Below are 18,735 nucleotides of genomic sequence, written 5' to 3' on the forward strand. Positions count from 1 at the left end.
TAAGGCAGAGAGTGACCTCATCTGTGGTCCTTCACGCCTCCACAACTCAACACCTAAGAGAAGCTCGTAAGGAAAAGGACTTGGAATGGGGGTGAGGAGCCCAAGCTGCAAAGCAAGTGCAGCTTGTGCCTTGAGAATCTGCAAGCCTGCTTGTATCATCAGTCAGGATGAGAAATTGCTAAGTCATATCCAATCTTTCTAGTATTTTAGGCTTAGTTTGCGGTTTTGTTTAAACATAAAACACATTCTTCACATGGGGGGGCAGACATATTAATGAGCTTACACTGTACATATTAATGAGTTACACTGTACAGATCCCTGTGCAGTGCAAGATGGTATAATTTTGGGTTTATACTCCAAAGGGGGGTGCGTGCCTGGGGGGCTGGAAAACTGGCCCGTGTCTGCTCATAGACTCATAGACTTTAAGGTCAGAAGGACCATTATGATCATTTAGTCTGACCTCCTGCACAATGCAGGCCACAGAATCTCACCCACCCACTCCTGTAACAAACCCCTAACCTATGCCTGAGTTACTGAAGTCCTCAAATCGTGGTTTAAAGACCTCAAGGTGCAGAGAATCCTCCAGCAAGTGCCCCGTGCCCCAGGGCCACCCAGAGGATTCAGGGGCCTGGGGCAAAGCAATTTTGGGGGCCCCTTCCATAAAAAAGTTGCAATACTATAGAATACTATATTCTCATGGGGGCCCCTCTGGGGCCAGGGGCCTGGGGCAAATTGCCCCACTTGCCCCCCCCTCCCCCGCCCCCCGGGCGGCCCTGCCATGCCCCATGCTGCAGAGGAAGGCGAAAAACCTCCAGGGCCTCTGCCAATCTGCCCTGGAGGAAAATTCCTTTCCAACCCCAAATATGGCGATCAGTTAAAGCCTGAGCATGCGGGCAAGACTCACCAGCCAGCACCCAGGAAAGAATTCTCTGTAGTAACTCAGATCCCACTTGGGCAGCACAGTTTGGGTGAGTGGCACCACCTGCTGTTGTGTTGGGGGATAACAGGGTCTGGGTGAGGCTGGCTGGTTCCCCAACCCAGCTGTGTGTCTTAGAGGGGCGCCACAGTCCCCACAGCTCCCAGACTGCACCCCAAGGGTGACAATCTATCACAAATACAACTTTAAACACATTATGAGATTACATCAAAACAAGTGACAAATAAACAATTGAAACCGTCTCGCAAATCATAAGATCCCCTTCAGTTTTCCCACTTCACATACAGAAGAAGCCGGAGAGTTCTATTGCTTCCAATCCTCCTTGCTCAGGGGCTTACGTAACAAATAACAAAGAGTTCTTCGAGGAGTGTCCCTGTGGGTGCTCCACTATAGGTGTCTTGGTGCCCTGCGCTTGTAATCAGAGATTTGTAGCAGCAGTGCCCCGGTTAGCCACGCATGCGCAGCAGCCATCTCACGCTGCTCCGAGCAGCTATCTAGCATGCACAGCCAACGACTCCCAGTTCCTTTTCTACCGCCCTTGGCTTGAGTTAGGGCGACAGCAGCGCCCCTTCAACTCCATAGATAGATCATATTCCTTCCTTTTTTCTTTTATCCTCTCAATTCTAGTTGACTTAGGTTAACATTACTTTTAATTTCTTCCATATTAAAAAAAATAAATTAGTGTCGCTTTTCCCCCCCTCCCGCCACTCGGTGGGCCTCCGCCAACGACGACTGCTTTAAAATGGGCTACCCTGTTTTTCTCCAGAGCTGGACCTTCCTCAGTCATGCCTGGTTCACCTGGATTTAAATGCTGCCTGACCTGCAGGCTATCAATACCTATTTCAGACAGCCATGCTCAGTGCGTTCGCCGTCTCGGAGAGACTCATATTCCCCAAACGTGTCCTCATTGTAAAAAACTGACTGCCAGGATACCGAAGGCCAGAGACCTCCAACTTAAATTACTCATGATGGAGAAATCTCTCAGGCCAGCCTCCGATCTAGAGTCCAGGGCGCCTCTTGACCAACAGTCGCCAGCAGCAGCCTCAGACAGGGCTCCACTACCAAGACTGCTTCTGAGGACATTATCCCTAAAAAGGCGACCAAACACCGGTCTCATTCATCGCCACAGTGAGATCCACCTAAAAAGAAATGGTTTTCTGGTGAAAAATCTGCCCCAGTACTGATGGCACCGAGAGCCTCGGACCGAGAGGCACCGGGAACGTCCGGTATCGAGACTTCCTGAGGAGCCAAGGACTGGTACGGGCAGGCTCTCAGTCAGGTACATGATCTAAAGCCTAGCTCAGCACTAGCCGTGCTGAAGAACGTCCCAGCACTGACCAGTGTAATGGCACCACCTGCTGCACAGATACAGCTCAGCAAGATCTCAGCACGATAGTTCTGACCCTCTCCTCTCAGACTGCGCTGCCATCCCCAGCACTGAGCTTCTTGGTACCGCAACTTTTCACCAGACAGGCGAACCTGGCAGTTTCTTCTACGCCAGGGACCCCCTTATTTTGTACCGACGATACCCCCATGAGATGCGAACCAAGCCACATCACCCCAGGGGCTTCAGCGACACCTCTCTCCAGTGATGATGAGGATGACGACGACTCAGGACTGTACATTCCTCGCCATTCCGCTCCTAAAGCTGGACCCTCACATCACCAGCCACTGGTAGACACGCAAGCCTGGCAGCCCCAATCCTGGCTGCCACCTCCTTATGGCCCTCCTACCGAACTTGCCATACTGGGACCCAGGGGCCACTTCTAGGGCCCAGAACATTAGACCGCATAACCCACCAGTCTCCAGAACATCCCGCTCTCCCTCACCAATGGATTCAGCATGAGGAGGCCCAGAAGAGCAGGGGGATACACCTGAAGGAGACACCGTGCCACCTACACATATTTCATCTAGATGAAACAATCATGCCACCACCCCCACATCGGGGGATGACTTCAAGTCCTTTCAGACCTTTTCAAGAGGGTAGCAGACATTCTCCAGGCGTCCCCATCGGCAAAAATCACACTGCCTATTAACACTGCCATAATGGACCCCATGAAAACCATCTGGCCACAGCCCCTCCTTCCTGCAAAAGGTCGGACAAAAAATAGTACGTGCTGGCAAAAGGGTCTGAATTTCTCTTTACCCACCCCACTCCTAATTCACTGGTCGTGGAGGCAGTAAATCAGAGGGGCAAACAGCAACAGTCTAGATCCGCCCCTTATGACAAGGACTGGAAGAGGCTATAACTCTTTGGGTGCAAAGCCTATTCTTCCGCCACCTTGCAGTTCCGAATCGCGAATTACTCTGTACTGATTGCAAAATACACACACAACCTGCTTTCTACAATGTCATCTATTATTGAAAATCTTCCAGAGGACAAGAGAGAAGTATATAAGTCCAACATTTCCGAAGGTTCTGTCATTGCAAGGACAACCCTCCAAGCCTCTCTCGATTCTGAGGACACAGCAGCATGCTCCATCGCAACCTCCATGGTCATGCGTCGGGCATCTTGGCACCACCTATCAGGATTCCCGAGAGAGGTGCAGGTTGTGGTTGAGGACCTCCCCTTTGAGGGTCAGAAACTGTTTGCCGAATCCACCAATGTGTCCTTGCATACTTTAAAGGACTCCCGGGCCACCTTAAAGACACTCAGCATCTATGTCCCTGGAAACAAGAAAAAGCAGGGCAGGTTTTATAACCAAAAATTCTGGGCTGTACCATGCCCCTAGCCTCAAAGACACTATACCCAATGCCGCAAACAGAGGCAGATGGGACAAAGGCAGAATCAAAACCAGCCTTCCACGTCCCAGCCTTCCACTTCTAGGCCATCATTTTGAAGGTCTAGTTGAGGGCCCAAAACCTCTACATGCTATAATTCCGGATCTCAACCCCACTTTAACATCTTTCGGGGACTGCCTGTCACCATATTACCCAGTCTGGAACAATATCACCACAGACAGCTGGGTGCTGGAAATTATCCAGCAGGGTTACTCCATCCCATTTATTTCTATCCCATCTACCCAACCCCTTTCCCCATCCCTCTTCAGGAACCCCTCTCACGAGCCCCATTACATCAGGAAATAAACCACCTCCTGCAATTAGGGGCTGTGGAACCTGTACCAGCTCAACAAAGGGGACGAGGATTTTATTCCCATTATTTCCTCACTCCGAAAAAGAATGGCGGATGGAGACCCATCTGGATTTATGCAAACTCAACAAGTTTGTGAGAACACAGCGATTCAAAATGGTGACCCTATGGATGATAATTCCAGCATTAGAGAAAGGAGATTGGCTCTTGTCCCTTGACCTGCAAGACGCGTACTTTCATGTCACCATTCACCCAGCACACAGAAGATTCTTGTGCTTCACCCTAGGACATCAACATTACCAACATAAAGTGCTACCCTTCAGACTGTCAACCACCCCAAGGGTCTTTTCCAAGGTCCTCGCCATCACTGCAGCTCAACTTCACAGTCTAGGGGTCATGATTTTTCCATACCTGGACGACTGCCTGTTAAGAGCACCAACACAGCGGGCAGCACTAGAAGCCACACAGACCACAATAGCCCTCTCTACGAACCTTGGACTTCAAATAAATCTTCAGAAGTCCACTTTGGTCCCAGTCCAACAACTGGAATTTATAGGGCCCTATCTCGACTGCCTCACAGCAACGGCAAGGTTACCCCATCAGCGCTTCCTCAACTTAAGCACTCTGATTACTACGGTCAGGGACAGGAGGGGGTGCGGGGTGCTGGCTCTGAGAGGGGGCTCAGGGCTGGGGCACGGGGCTGGGGTACAGGAGGGGGTATGGGGTGCTGGCTCTGGGAGGGGGTTGAGGTGCGGGCTCCCGCTGGGCGGCACTTACCTTGGGCAGCTCCCAGTCGACGGCACAGAGGGGCTAAGCAGGGCTCCCTGCCTGCCCCGGCCCCATGCTGCTCCTGCAAGCACCACCCCCGCAGCTCCCATCGGCCACAGTTCCCAATTCCCGGCCAATGGGAGCTGCAGGGGGTGGTGCTTGCAGGCAGGAGCAGCGTGTGGAGACCCCTGCCCCACCACCCTGGGGCCAGAAGGGGGCCAGAAGGGGGTGCTAGCTGTTTCTGGGAGTGGTGTGGTGTGGGGCTGGGGCAGGCAGGGAGCCTGCCTTAGTAGCAGCCCTGCTGCACCACTAGACTTTTAGCAACCAGAGATCTCGATCGACTGGGAGAGTCTCGAGGACCGAACAGTCAATCATGATCTACCGGTTGGTGACCACTGATCTAAATCAGCCAATATACTTACCTGTGTTTTTCCCAAAACCACATGCCAACAACAGGGAGGCTTCTCTTCACATACTCAACATCCGAAGAGCACTAGCCTTTTACCTAGAAAGAACAAAAACATTTAGAAAATCATCTTGTCTCTCTCTCTAGAACAGAATAATTGAAGGGTCAAACCATCTCTAAACAGAGACTGTCTAAATGGATATCAGGCTGTATCCATTTGTGTTACCAGAAGAACAACCTCCCTGCTGCACCAGGAGTCCACACACACTCCACCAGAGCGTTATCAACATCAGTAGCATTTTTTAATGACATACCTATCTTGGACATTTGCAAAGCAGCTACCTGCGCCTTTGCCCACACTTTTACTAAACACTGCGCTCTCGAGCAACAATCAGCTGCAGACGCACAGTTTGGACTATCGGTGCTAGCCACCATCAGTAAACCAACTCCGAAGCCCCCCTTCCACTGAGGGGTACTGTTCCATAGTCACCTAAAGTGGAGCACCCACAGGGACACTCCTCGAAGAAGAGAAGGTTACTCACCCTGTGCAGTAACTGAGGTTCTTCGAGATGGTTGTCCCTGTGGGTGTTCCACTACCTTCCTCCTCCCCTCTACTTCAGAGTTCCATGCAGATCCTCTGGGGTAGAAAAGGAACTGGGGGCCGGTTGGCTGCGCATGCTAGGTAGCCACTCGGAGCGGTGCGAGACGGCTGCCGCGCATGCGCGGCTAACTGGGGCACTGCTACTACAAATCTGCGATTACAAACGCAGGGCACCAAGACACCTAAAATGAAGCACCCACAGGGACAACAATCTTGAAGCACCTCAATTACTGCACAGGGTGAGTAATCTTCTCATCTGTAGTAAAATGATAGGGTCCAGTCTCTCCAGATGTGTGCGGATAGATGCAAATATAAATGTCAGCGCATCATGGAGTTAGGTTTATAATGAAAAAAACATTTGCCTTACAGGTTGAAAAACTGATCGCTAGGGAACATGGTGGAATTCTAAAGGCATTATTGCTGTTTGGAGGTCAGCTGCGTAACCCAAGTGACAATGTTTTTTCCCCCATATAAGATTTGCTCTAAATACATTTCCACATTAAATTCCTCTCTGCTGGGTGTGGGGAGACTAATGAAATTGATTCCAAAGCATTATCTTAATTTGCAGTTTTGAAGTAGAAGCAGATTGAAACTCCCAAGCTGCTATGGTAACTTACTTGGTGTCACATTTTGGGGTGCAACCCAGACCAGTGAAAAGTTGTGTCACTGCCTGACCTATAACCCTGGTTGCCTTAAAATGCTCTGCTGCTGTAGCTCCCTTATCTGGATGCGCCCAGCCAGCATAGAAGCCTGCATTGAGTTTCGGTGTGATAAGCAGCCCTAGTTCAGCAACTCTGACTACACCTGCCTGCTTCTTACACCACAGCCACACTCTGGTCTCCACCAGCCTTGGTTGCTATTAGCCAAGTGACCCCAACATATCCCCAGTAAGTGTACTTTCATTGTCTCTGCCTGATGACCAGGCTGGTTAGATAAGCAAATACACAGTTCTTTATGATCCAGACATGCTGAGTCCCAAACCAACTTCTGAGCTTTGATGGTTCTGTTTACAGCATATGTAAATTGCAACTCCATTGTCACTGGTCACCCTGCTTCATTTGTATTTGACCTGAGCAGACCTGTTTTGTTCAAATTCACTTTAAAACATAGTATCAAAGAACATTCATAACTCCACATGCAGTATCGTTACATATATTCCACCATGATACTATTCACCAGTGTATTACTGGTTTTCAAGTGATATCTCACAAGGCATATTTTGTACAAATATCAGGAATGCTTACGGTCACACTTGGTCATTAATCTTGGTTCATGGTAACAGCCCTTCCACTGGAACTCAAAGTACTGTTTTACCTATGCACAACTAGGTATGGAGCATGCATGCTAGGACCAAGACATTATACAAACAGCAAGAATTAGTATGACTGTTTTTTTCATTGCCTCCTTTCTTAAATTGTCGTATTTCATGTTAACTGACGTCTGTTTACATCCACTTCACACTCCAACTGTGACTAGATAAAATATATACAAATACTGAGGAAATATTTTTATCTGGGCTTTTTGTAATTAGTGTGTTTCATCTCAGAGAGGGCTCTTTTGACTAATGGGTTCTGTCTTCAGGTTTCCTTTCTGCCAGTCAGGTTGGTTTCTTAATGTAATTCTAGAATAGGGATCAGGAAATGAGAGAGCTTGTTGGGTGATACAGAATCTAATGTAAACAATCAATCATGGCTTAAAATTTATGCGCTTCATCATATAATTAACAATAAAATTTCCAAGAGCAGGACTGTAATTAGCAAAACTCACAGGAGCTCACGATTTGAGTCTCATCTCAACGATAACAAAGACATGACAGGTTGTGAATTATGTCATTCCTTCAAAGCCTTATGTGGTGTTGTACTTGATGCTCAAGGCTGAGTGCTGTGAATGCAGCTAGGGATGAATTAATACAGTATAGTTTTTGCATTGAATACGTTTTATTGCTATTATGGAATATTACAGAGGTTTGCATTTTTTTTAAACGTCTGTTTCTTAGAAGAATTTCCAAGCCTTGGGAGTTGCTCTGTATTATAGTGTTGTGGCAGCATCACTATAATTATAGTTGAGGAGACACTCTTGTTTTAAGTCTCTCATTTTACATTCACATACTTTAACTTTTTGGAAAATTACCCTTTGGAGTGAAATTACCTAGACTTGTTTTCATCCTGGAAGAAAATGTTTTGGTGCAGTTTGCTAAAATGACACATTTAAGTTATCTAAGAATGGGGAAAAGGTGTTTTGCAAACTAAAAAAAACCTTTTTTCTTTTGTTTTTAAAGGTGAAAATTAATGGGTCAGATTCTCCATGGTGCCTCTCCTATGTGAAGTGCTCTTCTTATATCTAGCATGTATCACACTTTTTCTTTGGGATTGTCAAGGCTAAATTCCCACTCTGGCACTTAAGTGCAGAAAGTGGGGGCCCGTAAGGATTCTAAAAATTAATACTGGCCACTGCAGGCTTGTATTAAACTCCCAAGGTTACAGCTTTTCTCTGACCTTGGATGGGTAGATGCTGCCACCACCCAAGTGCAAAACACCTTTGAGAACCCAGGAAGGCTCAGTAGGGAATTCCTTCCTGTGGGGTCCCCTCAAGCCCTTTCACCCCCCTCCAGGGAGGAGCTGAGAAAGAAAAAACAAAGGAAATCAGCTGTTGCCACCAGCTAATTTAAAAAAAAAGTGTGCACAAACCTCTTAAGACACAGAACTCCAGTCCTGTTCTTAAAAAAGGTACATTTTATTAAAAAAAAAAAAGAAAAAGAAAGAAAGAAAGAAAATACATCTGAAAACCCAGGCTATTGCTAAATTTAAAAAGAACAAATACAAGAATTAAGCTTCACGAATAGCTTTCTTAAGATCCTGCTTAAAGGTTACAAGCAAAACAAAAGCACCCGGTCTACTTACATATCTGGGGTTTCAAATGAATAGCTTTTAGGTATAATACAGATGATTTTTCATACCTGGCCCAAAGCTTCTTACAGCATCGCTGCTCTGAAAGCACACTTCACACTTGCATCTGAAGAAGTGTGGTTTTTTTACCCACGAAAGCTTATTCCCAAATAAATCTATTAGTCTTTAAGGTGCAACCGGACTCCTCATTGTTTTTGTGGATACAGATTAACATGGCCACCCCTCTGACAGTTGTTCTTTTGGCCGTTTGGGCAAAAGGAGTGAATTTCCTGTGAAATTCTTAAAAATCAAAGGTGGTTTGCAAATCATTTGTGAACAAAAAAGAGGGCGGTATTCACAAAATAAATTGTCCACAGGAAACTATTCTCCCAGCTCTAATCTTAAATGCTCTAGTACTAGTTGCTTTTAATGATTTAGAAAGAAAGAAAGAAAGAAAGAAAGAAAGAAAGAAAGAAAGAAAGAAAGAAAGAAAAGCACTGACTCATTCTGTAGAATGAGCTGTCAGACTTGAAAGCATTAGTGTAATCTGTTGGCACCTACTCCTTGGACAGCCTTTCTGTAAAATCATATATGCATATGATTAAAATATAATGAATAACCTCACTGGTAGTTGTCCCCCAAGGAGGAAACCATGTAAAGTTTAAAAGTGTCTTTTCAAAGGCCTGAAAATGAAACCTGAGAAGTGGAGGCTGTCAAAGCATTTACTCTCTTGTCCTATCAAGTATCACCTTTCAAGTGCTACACTTTTCTTCCTTTTTAAAGAGGAATGCTGCTAGATATAACATTATGTCAATACAATAGCATTCACCCTTAGGACTTGTCTACATGGAGAAATTAGTGTGGGGAAACCTAGGGTGTGAATTTCAAGTGAACTAGCTACTGTTATATTAATGTAAATGGAATAAATGAGCCAAAGATGTTAACATAACCCAGTCTCATTGTCCAACATTGAACAATGTTAAACAAGGTTTGGTATACAGAGACCTCAGCCTGCTTAGTACCACGGCAAACACAGCATTACATTTCCTTTTAACCTTTTATTAAAAATGCAGAAAAGAAGGAAAAACAGTTAAAGCATTTGAAATATAAAGTAAGATGAACATAAAGTAAGACTTTTATTTTACCAACATATCTTCTTTCCTTTCACTGTAGCTGGAGAGAGTTTTAGAAGGAAAAACCTCTGTGTATGACAATCTTTTAGATGGTATTAAAGATGGTAATAACTGTCCTTTTGGGTAAAAAGAGAAGAAGTTAGCTGAGATGAGCTAGAGTTGTTGTTGCTGCAATAGTTAAAGTCTGATCCCATTGAATTTCGGTGTTTGGGATTCAGCTGGAGCTAGAAGGGGTGGCATTGTCATCTGGAACTTTCTCTCTGGCCCAGTCTGGTCTGGGCATCCCTCAGGATTAGGATAAAGAAGGCCCAGGGTCCCAGGAACTGATGGGGGTGGCAGCCATGATGATGATGCTCGCTGCAGTAGCCTCCATCAGTTCTTTACTATTTTTTTCCTTTCCTCCAAAGTCTTTCTCTTTAAGGACCCAAAAAGGGAGTGGTGGGTGGAATAGTCCATCCCCTTATTATTTTGTTCACCAATTAGGCTTAATCGACAACATACCACGTTTGGTTTATTAACTTCCAATTTTTTTTTAACCAAAAATGCTTTTAACATTGTCCTTGAATTATATTAATGTGGCCTTTTTGTTTGGACTCGTTTAGTCTGTCTGGGTCTTTTGCACCTGTTTATAACATACATTATTGAAAGCAACTTCAATTACTTTCTATTAACATTTGTTATTTTAGGTTATTGTAACATTTTATGAGCTTTCATATACTTTTCACAATTAAGCTTACAATTAGGGTACATTTATAGGCTCAATTATCACAACACTACTCCTCATTAACTCCGTGTGTACATGGATACTGTGCACTAAGTGTGCTCTTTAACTTCTTGCCCTCAGGCTGCTTAGCTTAGTACACTTAAAAGGGTATTTGAATGTCCATTTGTGGAGTTAGTCCTGGTCTACAGTAGGAAATTATGTTGATCTAACTATGTTGTTCAGGGTGTGAAAAATCCATACCCATGAATGACGCAGTTAAGCCAACCTAAGGCCCAGTGTAGACAGCGCTAGGTCGATGGGAGAATTTTTCCATACACTAGCTACCTCCTCTTGGGGGTGGTGGTGGAGGATAGATTACTGACACCAACTGGAGAAGCCCTCCCATCAGCATAGGTAGTGTTTTCACTGAAGTACTACAGTGGCGCACCTGCAGCATTTTAAGTGTAGACAAGCCCTTAGTGTGGTAAAACTAGTGTGCTTTAAATTTACACCCTAGCTTACTCTGCATTAACTTCCCTGTGTCTTTCAAGTAACCCTTCGACTTTTGGCCTTGGTAAAATAGCACCTGCTGTATTAGGCTGACGTTTGATTTTATTAGAATTCTAACTCTATCTTCTATTGGAAAGATGATGTCAAATCTTGTCAAATCTTTGTTTTTTAACTTTCCCTTTATATTTTTAGTAGTTTACATTTAACACAGTACTGTACTGTATTTACTTCTTTCTTTCTTTCTTTCTTTCTTTCTTTCTTTCTTTCTTTCTTTCTTTCTTTCTTTCTTTTTGTCTATGCTGCTTCCTGAATGCGTACTTTCGGTTCCAAATGGGGTGTGAGGTTGAATGGTCAGTTCGTAACTCTGAGGTTCTACTGTAGAAGTAAATGCCTTGTCCCTTCCAAAAGCTTACAATCTCCCCTCCATTGGGACAAAGCTCCTTTTTGCTAGGCCTGATGAGTCACAACATACTAGATCATAAAGCTGGTGCAAGATGAGCATTGGCTATCCGTTACTGTGTAGTTTGTTTTTTAGGGTTTATGGGTAACATTTTAAAAAGTACCTTTGTGCTTTTGAAAGTGTTAGATTTGTATATATACATAATAATAGATATGTTTTTTCCCCTAAACTCTGTTTAGGTGAAAGCCCAGCTTCAAAAGATGGGAGCAATTCAACCCTTAAATATATTTCTACGTCAGGAAATTGACCGTATGCAGCGTGTTATATCAAGAGTTCGAACTACACTGACTGATCTCAAACTGGCCATAGATGGCAAGTATCATACAGCATTAATTTCTAAGGATTATAACAGTATTGTGACACTAACAATGTTCCCACATCTTACCTTGATTTATGGTGCCTTGGTCTTGCAATTCACTGTGCCCTGCGGTACTGCTGTACCCACATGAACCCTATTGAAGCCAATCCGTCTTTGCAGAGCTGCAGTGCTGCACCTGTGTGCTATGAATTGCAGGATTGGGACCATAAACTGTATGGCAAAATGATTCAGAGTCAAATGGAGACTTAATTGTATAGAACTAAGAAGCAGCATAGTTACAAAATTACATCCTAATTAGCAGGGGGGAAGTGGCATTCTGCACACGTTGGAGCTGAGAGAGTTTAGCTTAAGGTAAGAGATGAGCAGTAGTGGAGTGAAGATGATGGAATAGATGGCTTGTGTTGCTTTCTGTTTCCTCCTTCTCTCATCCCATTTTGCCCATCTGGTATCGTTGAAATGGCTAGCTGGAAGGAGACTATAAAACCAGGCTCCCAAAAGAAAAGCCTAAAAGCTTGGTGTCATCTGCAGATTTTATAAGAATACTCTCCACTTCATTATCCGAGTCATTCATGAAAATATTGAGTAGTGCTGTACCCAGGATTGACCCCTGTGGGACCCCACTAGTTAAGTCCCCAGTTTGACAGTGAACCGTTGATAACTACTCTGAGTAGGTTTCAGAGTAGCAGCCGTGTTAGTCTGTATCCGCAAAAAGAAGAACAGGAGTACTTGTGGCACCTTAGACTTTGTTAGTCTCTAAGGTGCCACAAGTACTCCTGTTCTTCTTTTTACTCTGAGTAGGGTTTTTCAACCAGTTTTTTATCCAGATTATATTTTTGAGGTCAAATTATAATTGTTATAATTGTAGCCGCACTTTGTACTCACTATTAGGTTCCACCCGTTAGTGCTGTTTTAATTACTTATTGATTGCCCAGAGTTTATTTCACAGTTGGAATGATATAATACTCCACATAAATGAATGTTGTCCTCTCAAGTGACTTAAATAAGTGTGAGTTTGACACAGAGTGGTCATTTCAGAGGGGATCATGTTTTTGTGGCTGTATATCCTTTTCATTTTGGGAGTAACTAGAAATGGCCCTGAATCAAACCCCCAGATCCAAATGCCCCAAACTTTGGTGAATTTCCTGTCTGGATCTGGAAGCAAACTTTATAGATTGGTGTCAGTATCTAGGAGTTACTGTGTTCATGGCTAAATGGAAAGCAAGAGAAGGAGAATTAACATAAGCTTTGACTTCAGAAGTTACTGTCATGTTCATTCTGAAGAAACTCTACCATTCTTAAAGGTCAAACAAGCCTTCCGTTATAACTAAAGTTATAACAACCCTAATTTTACAAAATTAATACCACTGCTCCTGGAATTTTTTCAGGCATAAATTTATGCCAGGGTATAAAGCTTGAGAAAATTTAGACAAAATTTCTGAGAGCTAGAGCTGAGGGAGTCCAAAAAATGACACATTCCTGACTTTTTCAGACCAATGTAACTCAGAAAAGGCTTGGTCTGGAAATCCCAAATATGAGATTAATATGTTGCCCTAGCTGAGTACTGGTGCCTTTCACTAGTCTTTATAGGTTTTGGTTGCAGATTTGATATGTTATTAAAAGCCTTTTCATCATATGTTTTGAGCTCTGCATTGATCTATGTAGTGCATGCTGGCTAGAATGCTAGCTTTAGGTGCTTCTTAAATACCACATCAGTGTCATACATGTTTCCTATGCTGGACAGCCACAATGCTGAAGTACTCATGACCCCTGTGGAAAAATAATATGAGTTATGTGGAGGATAATACCTTGCAGAGTTCCTAAGGTTTGTAGCTGTACAAGCTGACATTCATCTTATTTTTTGAAAAGATGAAGGATCATCATTTTTCAGTCAGTAGGTCTGGTAGCCAGGAGGAATGATAGTTGGAGGTGGAGGGAGACAGCTAGGACAGGAGGCTTTGAATTCTATTCAGATCTATGATTCCAGTGAGTCATAATGCTTTACACACATTATACATGGCACCGTATAAACATAGTTTAATTAGACCTCAAAAGACCCTGGTAAACTAGACGTATAATTTTACCTCCATTTTACAAAGGGAGAAGTTGAGGCTCAGTGAGTTGATCTTGCTGTGTTGGCAAACAGATTGAAAGGTCCCTCACCAAAGGCTCTTACGTAAATTAAGTTGTCATGGGATAAAAGGGAAGGTCCCTTCATGGATTGAGAACTGGTTAAAAGACCGGGAACAAAGGGTAGGAATTAATGGTAAATTCTCAGAATGGAGAGGGGTAACTAGTGGTGTTCCCCAAGGGTCAGTGTTTGGACCAATCCTATTCAACTTATTTATAAATGATCTGGAGAAAGGAGTAAACAGTGAGGTGGCAAAGTTTGCAGATGATACTAAACTGCTCGAGATAGTTAAGACCAAAGCAGACTGTGATGAACTTCGAAAAGATCTCACAAAACTAAGTGATTGGGCAACAAAATGGCAAATGAAATTTAATGTGGATAAATGTAAAGTAATGCACATTGGAAAAAATAACCCCAACTATACATACAATATGATGGGGGCTAATTTAGCTACAAGAAGTCAGGAAAAAGATCTTGGAGTCATCGTGGATAGTTCTCTGAAGATGTCCGCGCAGTGTGCAGAGGCGGTCAAAAAAGCAAACAGGATGTTAGGGATCATTAAAAAGGGGATAGAGAATAAGACTGAGAATATATTATTGCCCTTATATAAATCGATGGTACGCCCACATCTCGAATACTGCGTACAGATGTGGTCTCCTCATCTCAAAAAAGATATACTGGCACTAGAAAAGGTTCAGAAAAGGGCAACTAAAATGATTAAGGGTTTGGAACGGGTCCCATATGAGGAGAGATTAAAGAGGCTAGGACTCTTCAGCTTGGAAAAGAGGAGACTAAGGGGGGATATGATAGAGATATATAAAATCATGAGTGATGTGGAGAAAGTGGATAAGGAAAAGTTATTTACTTATTCCCATAATACAAGAACTAGGGGTCACCAAATGAAATTAATAGGCAGCAGGTTTAAAACAAATACAAGGAAGTTCTTCACACAGCGCACAGTCAACTTGTGGAACTCCTTACCTGAGGAGGTTGTGAAGGCTAGGACTATAACAGCATTTAAAAGAGAACTGGATAAATTCATGGTGGTTAAGTCCATTAATGGCTATTAGCCAGGATGGGTAAGGAATGGTGTCCCTAGCCTCTGTGTGTCAGAGGATGGAGATGGATGGCAGGAGAGAGATCACTTGATCATTGCCTGTTGGTCCACTCCCTCTAGGGCACCTGGCATTGGCCACTGTCGATAGACAGGATACTGGGCTAGATGGACCTTTGGTCTGAGCCAGTATGGCCGTTCTTATGTTCTAAAGCATTGTCTCCTGCGGGCTAGGATCCTATTGGCTTCTGATGGCTGCCTGCAAAGATGAAAAGAACTCTAGTGCTGCTAAAGATAATGACATTTTTGTTTAGCTCATATGATGGGGCTTGTGCATTTGGACTGAAGAGTCCTTTGTTCTCTCCCCATTGATTCCCACAATGGCTGTATGGGAGCCACATAAGGAGTCATCAGGGTATTCCTCTTCCAGAGGAGAATTTTATTTGGGGATGTTTGGGGACATTCAATAAAGCATTCATAAAATGTGGCAATCGGAAAATTGATGTTTTGAGATTTCTGGAAAAAAAGACCTAATGTGTTTTGCCACCTCATAACTCAAAAGCATTTTGGCCCAATAATTCCCAATTTCTATTATTTTTCTCACCCTGAGGAAGGCTGGTTCCTCTGATTATCTTTTTAAAAGATAAAAGATACTTTTGGACATATTACTAAATCTTATATACACACTTGGCTTGATGCTGAATATCTAAGAGTGTTCAGAAGCAAATTGTGTAGATTTAGGATAAACTACAGGAAACAGCGAAGACTTTAAAATATGCTGCAGAGCAGTTTTGTAATGTTCTACTGACCTGGTGTGGGACAAGGCTGTGTGTGTGTGTGTGTGTGCGCGTGTGCACAAATAAAATATTAATTTTGTATCATCTATCATCATGATAATGTGTGGACATGTAGATTTGGTGCCTGTGCTGATAAATTTTCAAGACAAATTGCAAGACTAAATCATGTGCAATTATTTTTAAAATATGACAGCAGTCTTATTGAATAGAGTAAATAGCTATTGTGGAGAATGAGGGAGTTAGGTGTGCTATTTTTTACAAATATATGCATCTCGGTTTACCTGGTTGGTGGTAGCCTGCCTGACTGCAAGGTCTTAATTCAAAGGAGGCTATCAGGGGGAAACAAACAGGAAACAAAACAATGGCAAAGAAAAGGTACAGTCTGTGAGAATATCAACAGTCCTTGAGGGAACTAGGGGGAAGCTATGAACTGGGGAGTGCCCCTGCCTGGCTCCAACCTGGCTGGTAAGGTTTATTCTTCCCATGCGCAAGCTCAGGATCAAAGTGGGTCCTAAACCATTAAAGGACCTCAGGCCTAGAAAAGGAAGAGAGTTGGGTGTGTTGCCAGGAGCCACCCAGGGAGTGTGAGTGAACACTGACAGGGATGCAAAAAGACATGGAGAACATGCTACAGGAGGGAAGTCTGCTTCTTCCAGCCTAGAAATGGAGATAAGTGGGCTGAATAGAACTTACCAAAGCTTGCAAGGAAAGATTAAGAGTTAGGTAAAGGTAAATATGAGTATAGGCCTTTATTGTTTTTATTCTTTGCTCTGCATCCTATGTACCTTTGGGTGAATGAATAAATAAAGCTTTTTTTTGAAGCAGCTGTTTGTCAGTCACTCTAACCAGCCACTGTCACAGGCTCCTGGAGCAAAGGTCTTACCGGAGTAGAACTCATTTGGGCCTGTTGGGTTAATATAGTGGTATACAGAGGGGCTGCAGCTCAGAGACACTGTTGAAGGTCTATAGGGTGACCAGATGTCCCGATTTTATAGGGACAGTCCCGATATTTGGGGCTTTTTCTTATATAGGCGCCAATTACCCCCCACCCCGTCCCGATTTTTCACCCTTGCTGTCTGGTCACCCTAAAGGGCTAGTCTACACTACCCACCTGGATCGGCGGGTAGAAATTGATCTCTCAGGGATCGATTTATTGCGTCTCATCTAGACGGATAAATGGATCCCCAAATCGACGCGCGTACTCCCATCTCGTGAGGAGGAGTAAGCGCCGTTGACGGGGGAGCCGTGGTGGTCGATTTGCCGCTGTCTTCACAGCGGGGTAAGTCGAATAGGACACGTTGAATTCAGCTATGCTGTTCGCGTAGCTGAATTTGCGTATCTTAAATCGATCCCCCCCCCAGTGTAGACTAAGAGTGGTAGGAATGTGTGGTTCCACCCAGATGGGGTGAAGGTAGCAAAATCTGCTGCTTGAGGGGTGCATGTCAGAGAGACTAAAGGGACTCTTAAAGCACAGCTTGCCCTGTAACCATGCCAACTATTTATGAACAATATCAGAATATAGGAACTAGAAGCTTGATTCTCCTTTCATTCACATGGGTTTTATCCTTGTCTAACTCCCTTGTTTCAGTTTACAGTTATTCCTGATTTACACTTATGCACATGAAAAGAGAATCAGGCTCAGAAACTCAAGTTCTTGCTGAAACCAAAGATTAAGAACCCAACTGCTAATTCGAGCTGCACATCTGGATCTTCACCTCTCTAGCGGGAGGCATATTCTTCCAAATGAAGAAGTTCAAAACTGTGGTTCAAATCCGAACCTTCCCATATTTCAGGATGTTCAGATCCAGCTCATTATAGAGATAGGTGTGAGCCCAAGTAGTAACAAGGGGCTACTGTATACACATAATTAGGCTTGAAAGGATAAAATTTTTATCTGTAAATGAACATCAATTTCACTGGACACACACAAACCAATTAAAAACTACTTCCATCTATAATAATCCAAATTTACAGCTAGGCAAAGCAAGAAAAATGCTTCTTAACTTATTAGAGTTTGATTTAAGGACATTTATTTTATAAATTTTGACATGATATTGACAATTGGTATTTTAACAGTTATAAAGCTTTAACTTTCTGAATCTCATTGTCTACCGTTGTTAAATAATTATTGGCTGACTGTCCCATCATTTCTCATAATTGTGAAAATTTAAATAGATTAAAAACTAAAGAAATGCTTAAATCCCATAATTTCATGCAACTGTAAAGATTTAAATTAATAAAATTAGGAAAAAATAAACATACATTATCCATCAAAATATGGGGAAAAAATTGAACTCTGCCAAGCCCTCAGATAATATAAACCGAACAAAGCTTTCATTCTGTTACATGGTGAGTCACTAAAAACAGAGCCACAGAATAGGATAAATGTGCTAGGATGTAGCTGTGCAGCCCCTTGACGTAATTACTTTAAATAGCCACAAAAACGGTAGTCTCGTTCCGTATTGAATTGAACACCTACAGGAGTTTTACTTTGCCTCTTTCTCTGTACAGTAGTTGGAAGAATTTGGACAGGCCAAAAGAGGCTACATCTACACTATGAGCTAGGGGTGCTGTGTGTATATGTGCTTGGCATAGCTCAGCTATGCCTCTGCTGCCGTTGCTAGTGTGACCACAGCCACACAGCTATTTCTACTTGCCCTAGCTCGATAAGAGCTAGCACAAGTATGTATATGCCAGTAGGAAAATCACACCCCTACTTAATTGTGCAGGCATAGCCAGAGGCAGGGCAACTCAGGTAGAAACCTGTTTTAAAAGCTCTAATCTACGTGCAGTATGATTACAGTACGAATTATTTTAGAAATATCAAAAAAGACACTTCAGAGCCTTTAAATGATCTGACATTTAATCTGTCATCTTAAAATGGGCTTCATTGTACCCATGAAAGGGGACCCGACCACATAAAATCCAAAAATAACTGTTGTA

The 18,735-nt window shown here is 43.4% G+C and overlaps 1 protein-coding gene across 1 annotated transcript in view; it reads left to right on the forward strand.

Moving 5' to 3' along the window:
- LOC101939103 (dynein axonemal heavy chain 5-like) overlaps nt 1-18,735 on the forward strand; it is a 278,668-nt gene that overhangs the window by 242,234 nt on the left and 17,699 nt on the right. The window contains exon 74 of the mRNA XM_008169357.4: nt 11,674-11,806. Coding sequence (XP_008167579.2) covers nt 11,674-11,806 — 133 coding nt within the window. The remainder of the gene's footprint in view (nt 1-11,673; nt 11,807-18,735) is intronic.

The sequence above is a fragment of the Chrysemys picta genome, chromosome 2 (assembly GCF_011386835.1).
Source record: "Chrysemys picta bellii isolate R12L10 chromosome 2, ASM1138683v2, whole genome shotgun sequence".
Classification (NCBI taxonomy): Eukaryota; Metazoa; Chordata; order Testudines; family Emydidae; genus Chrysemys; species Chrysemys picta.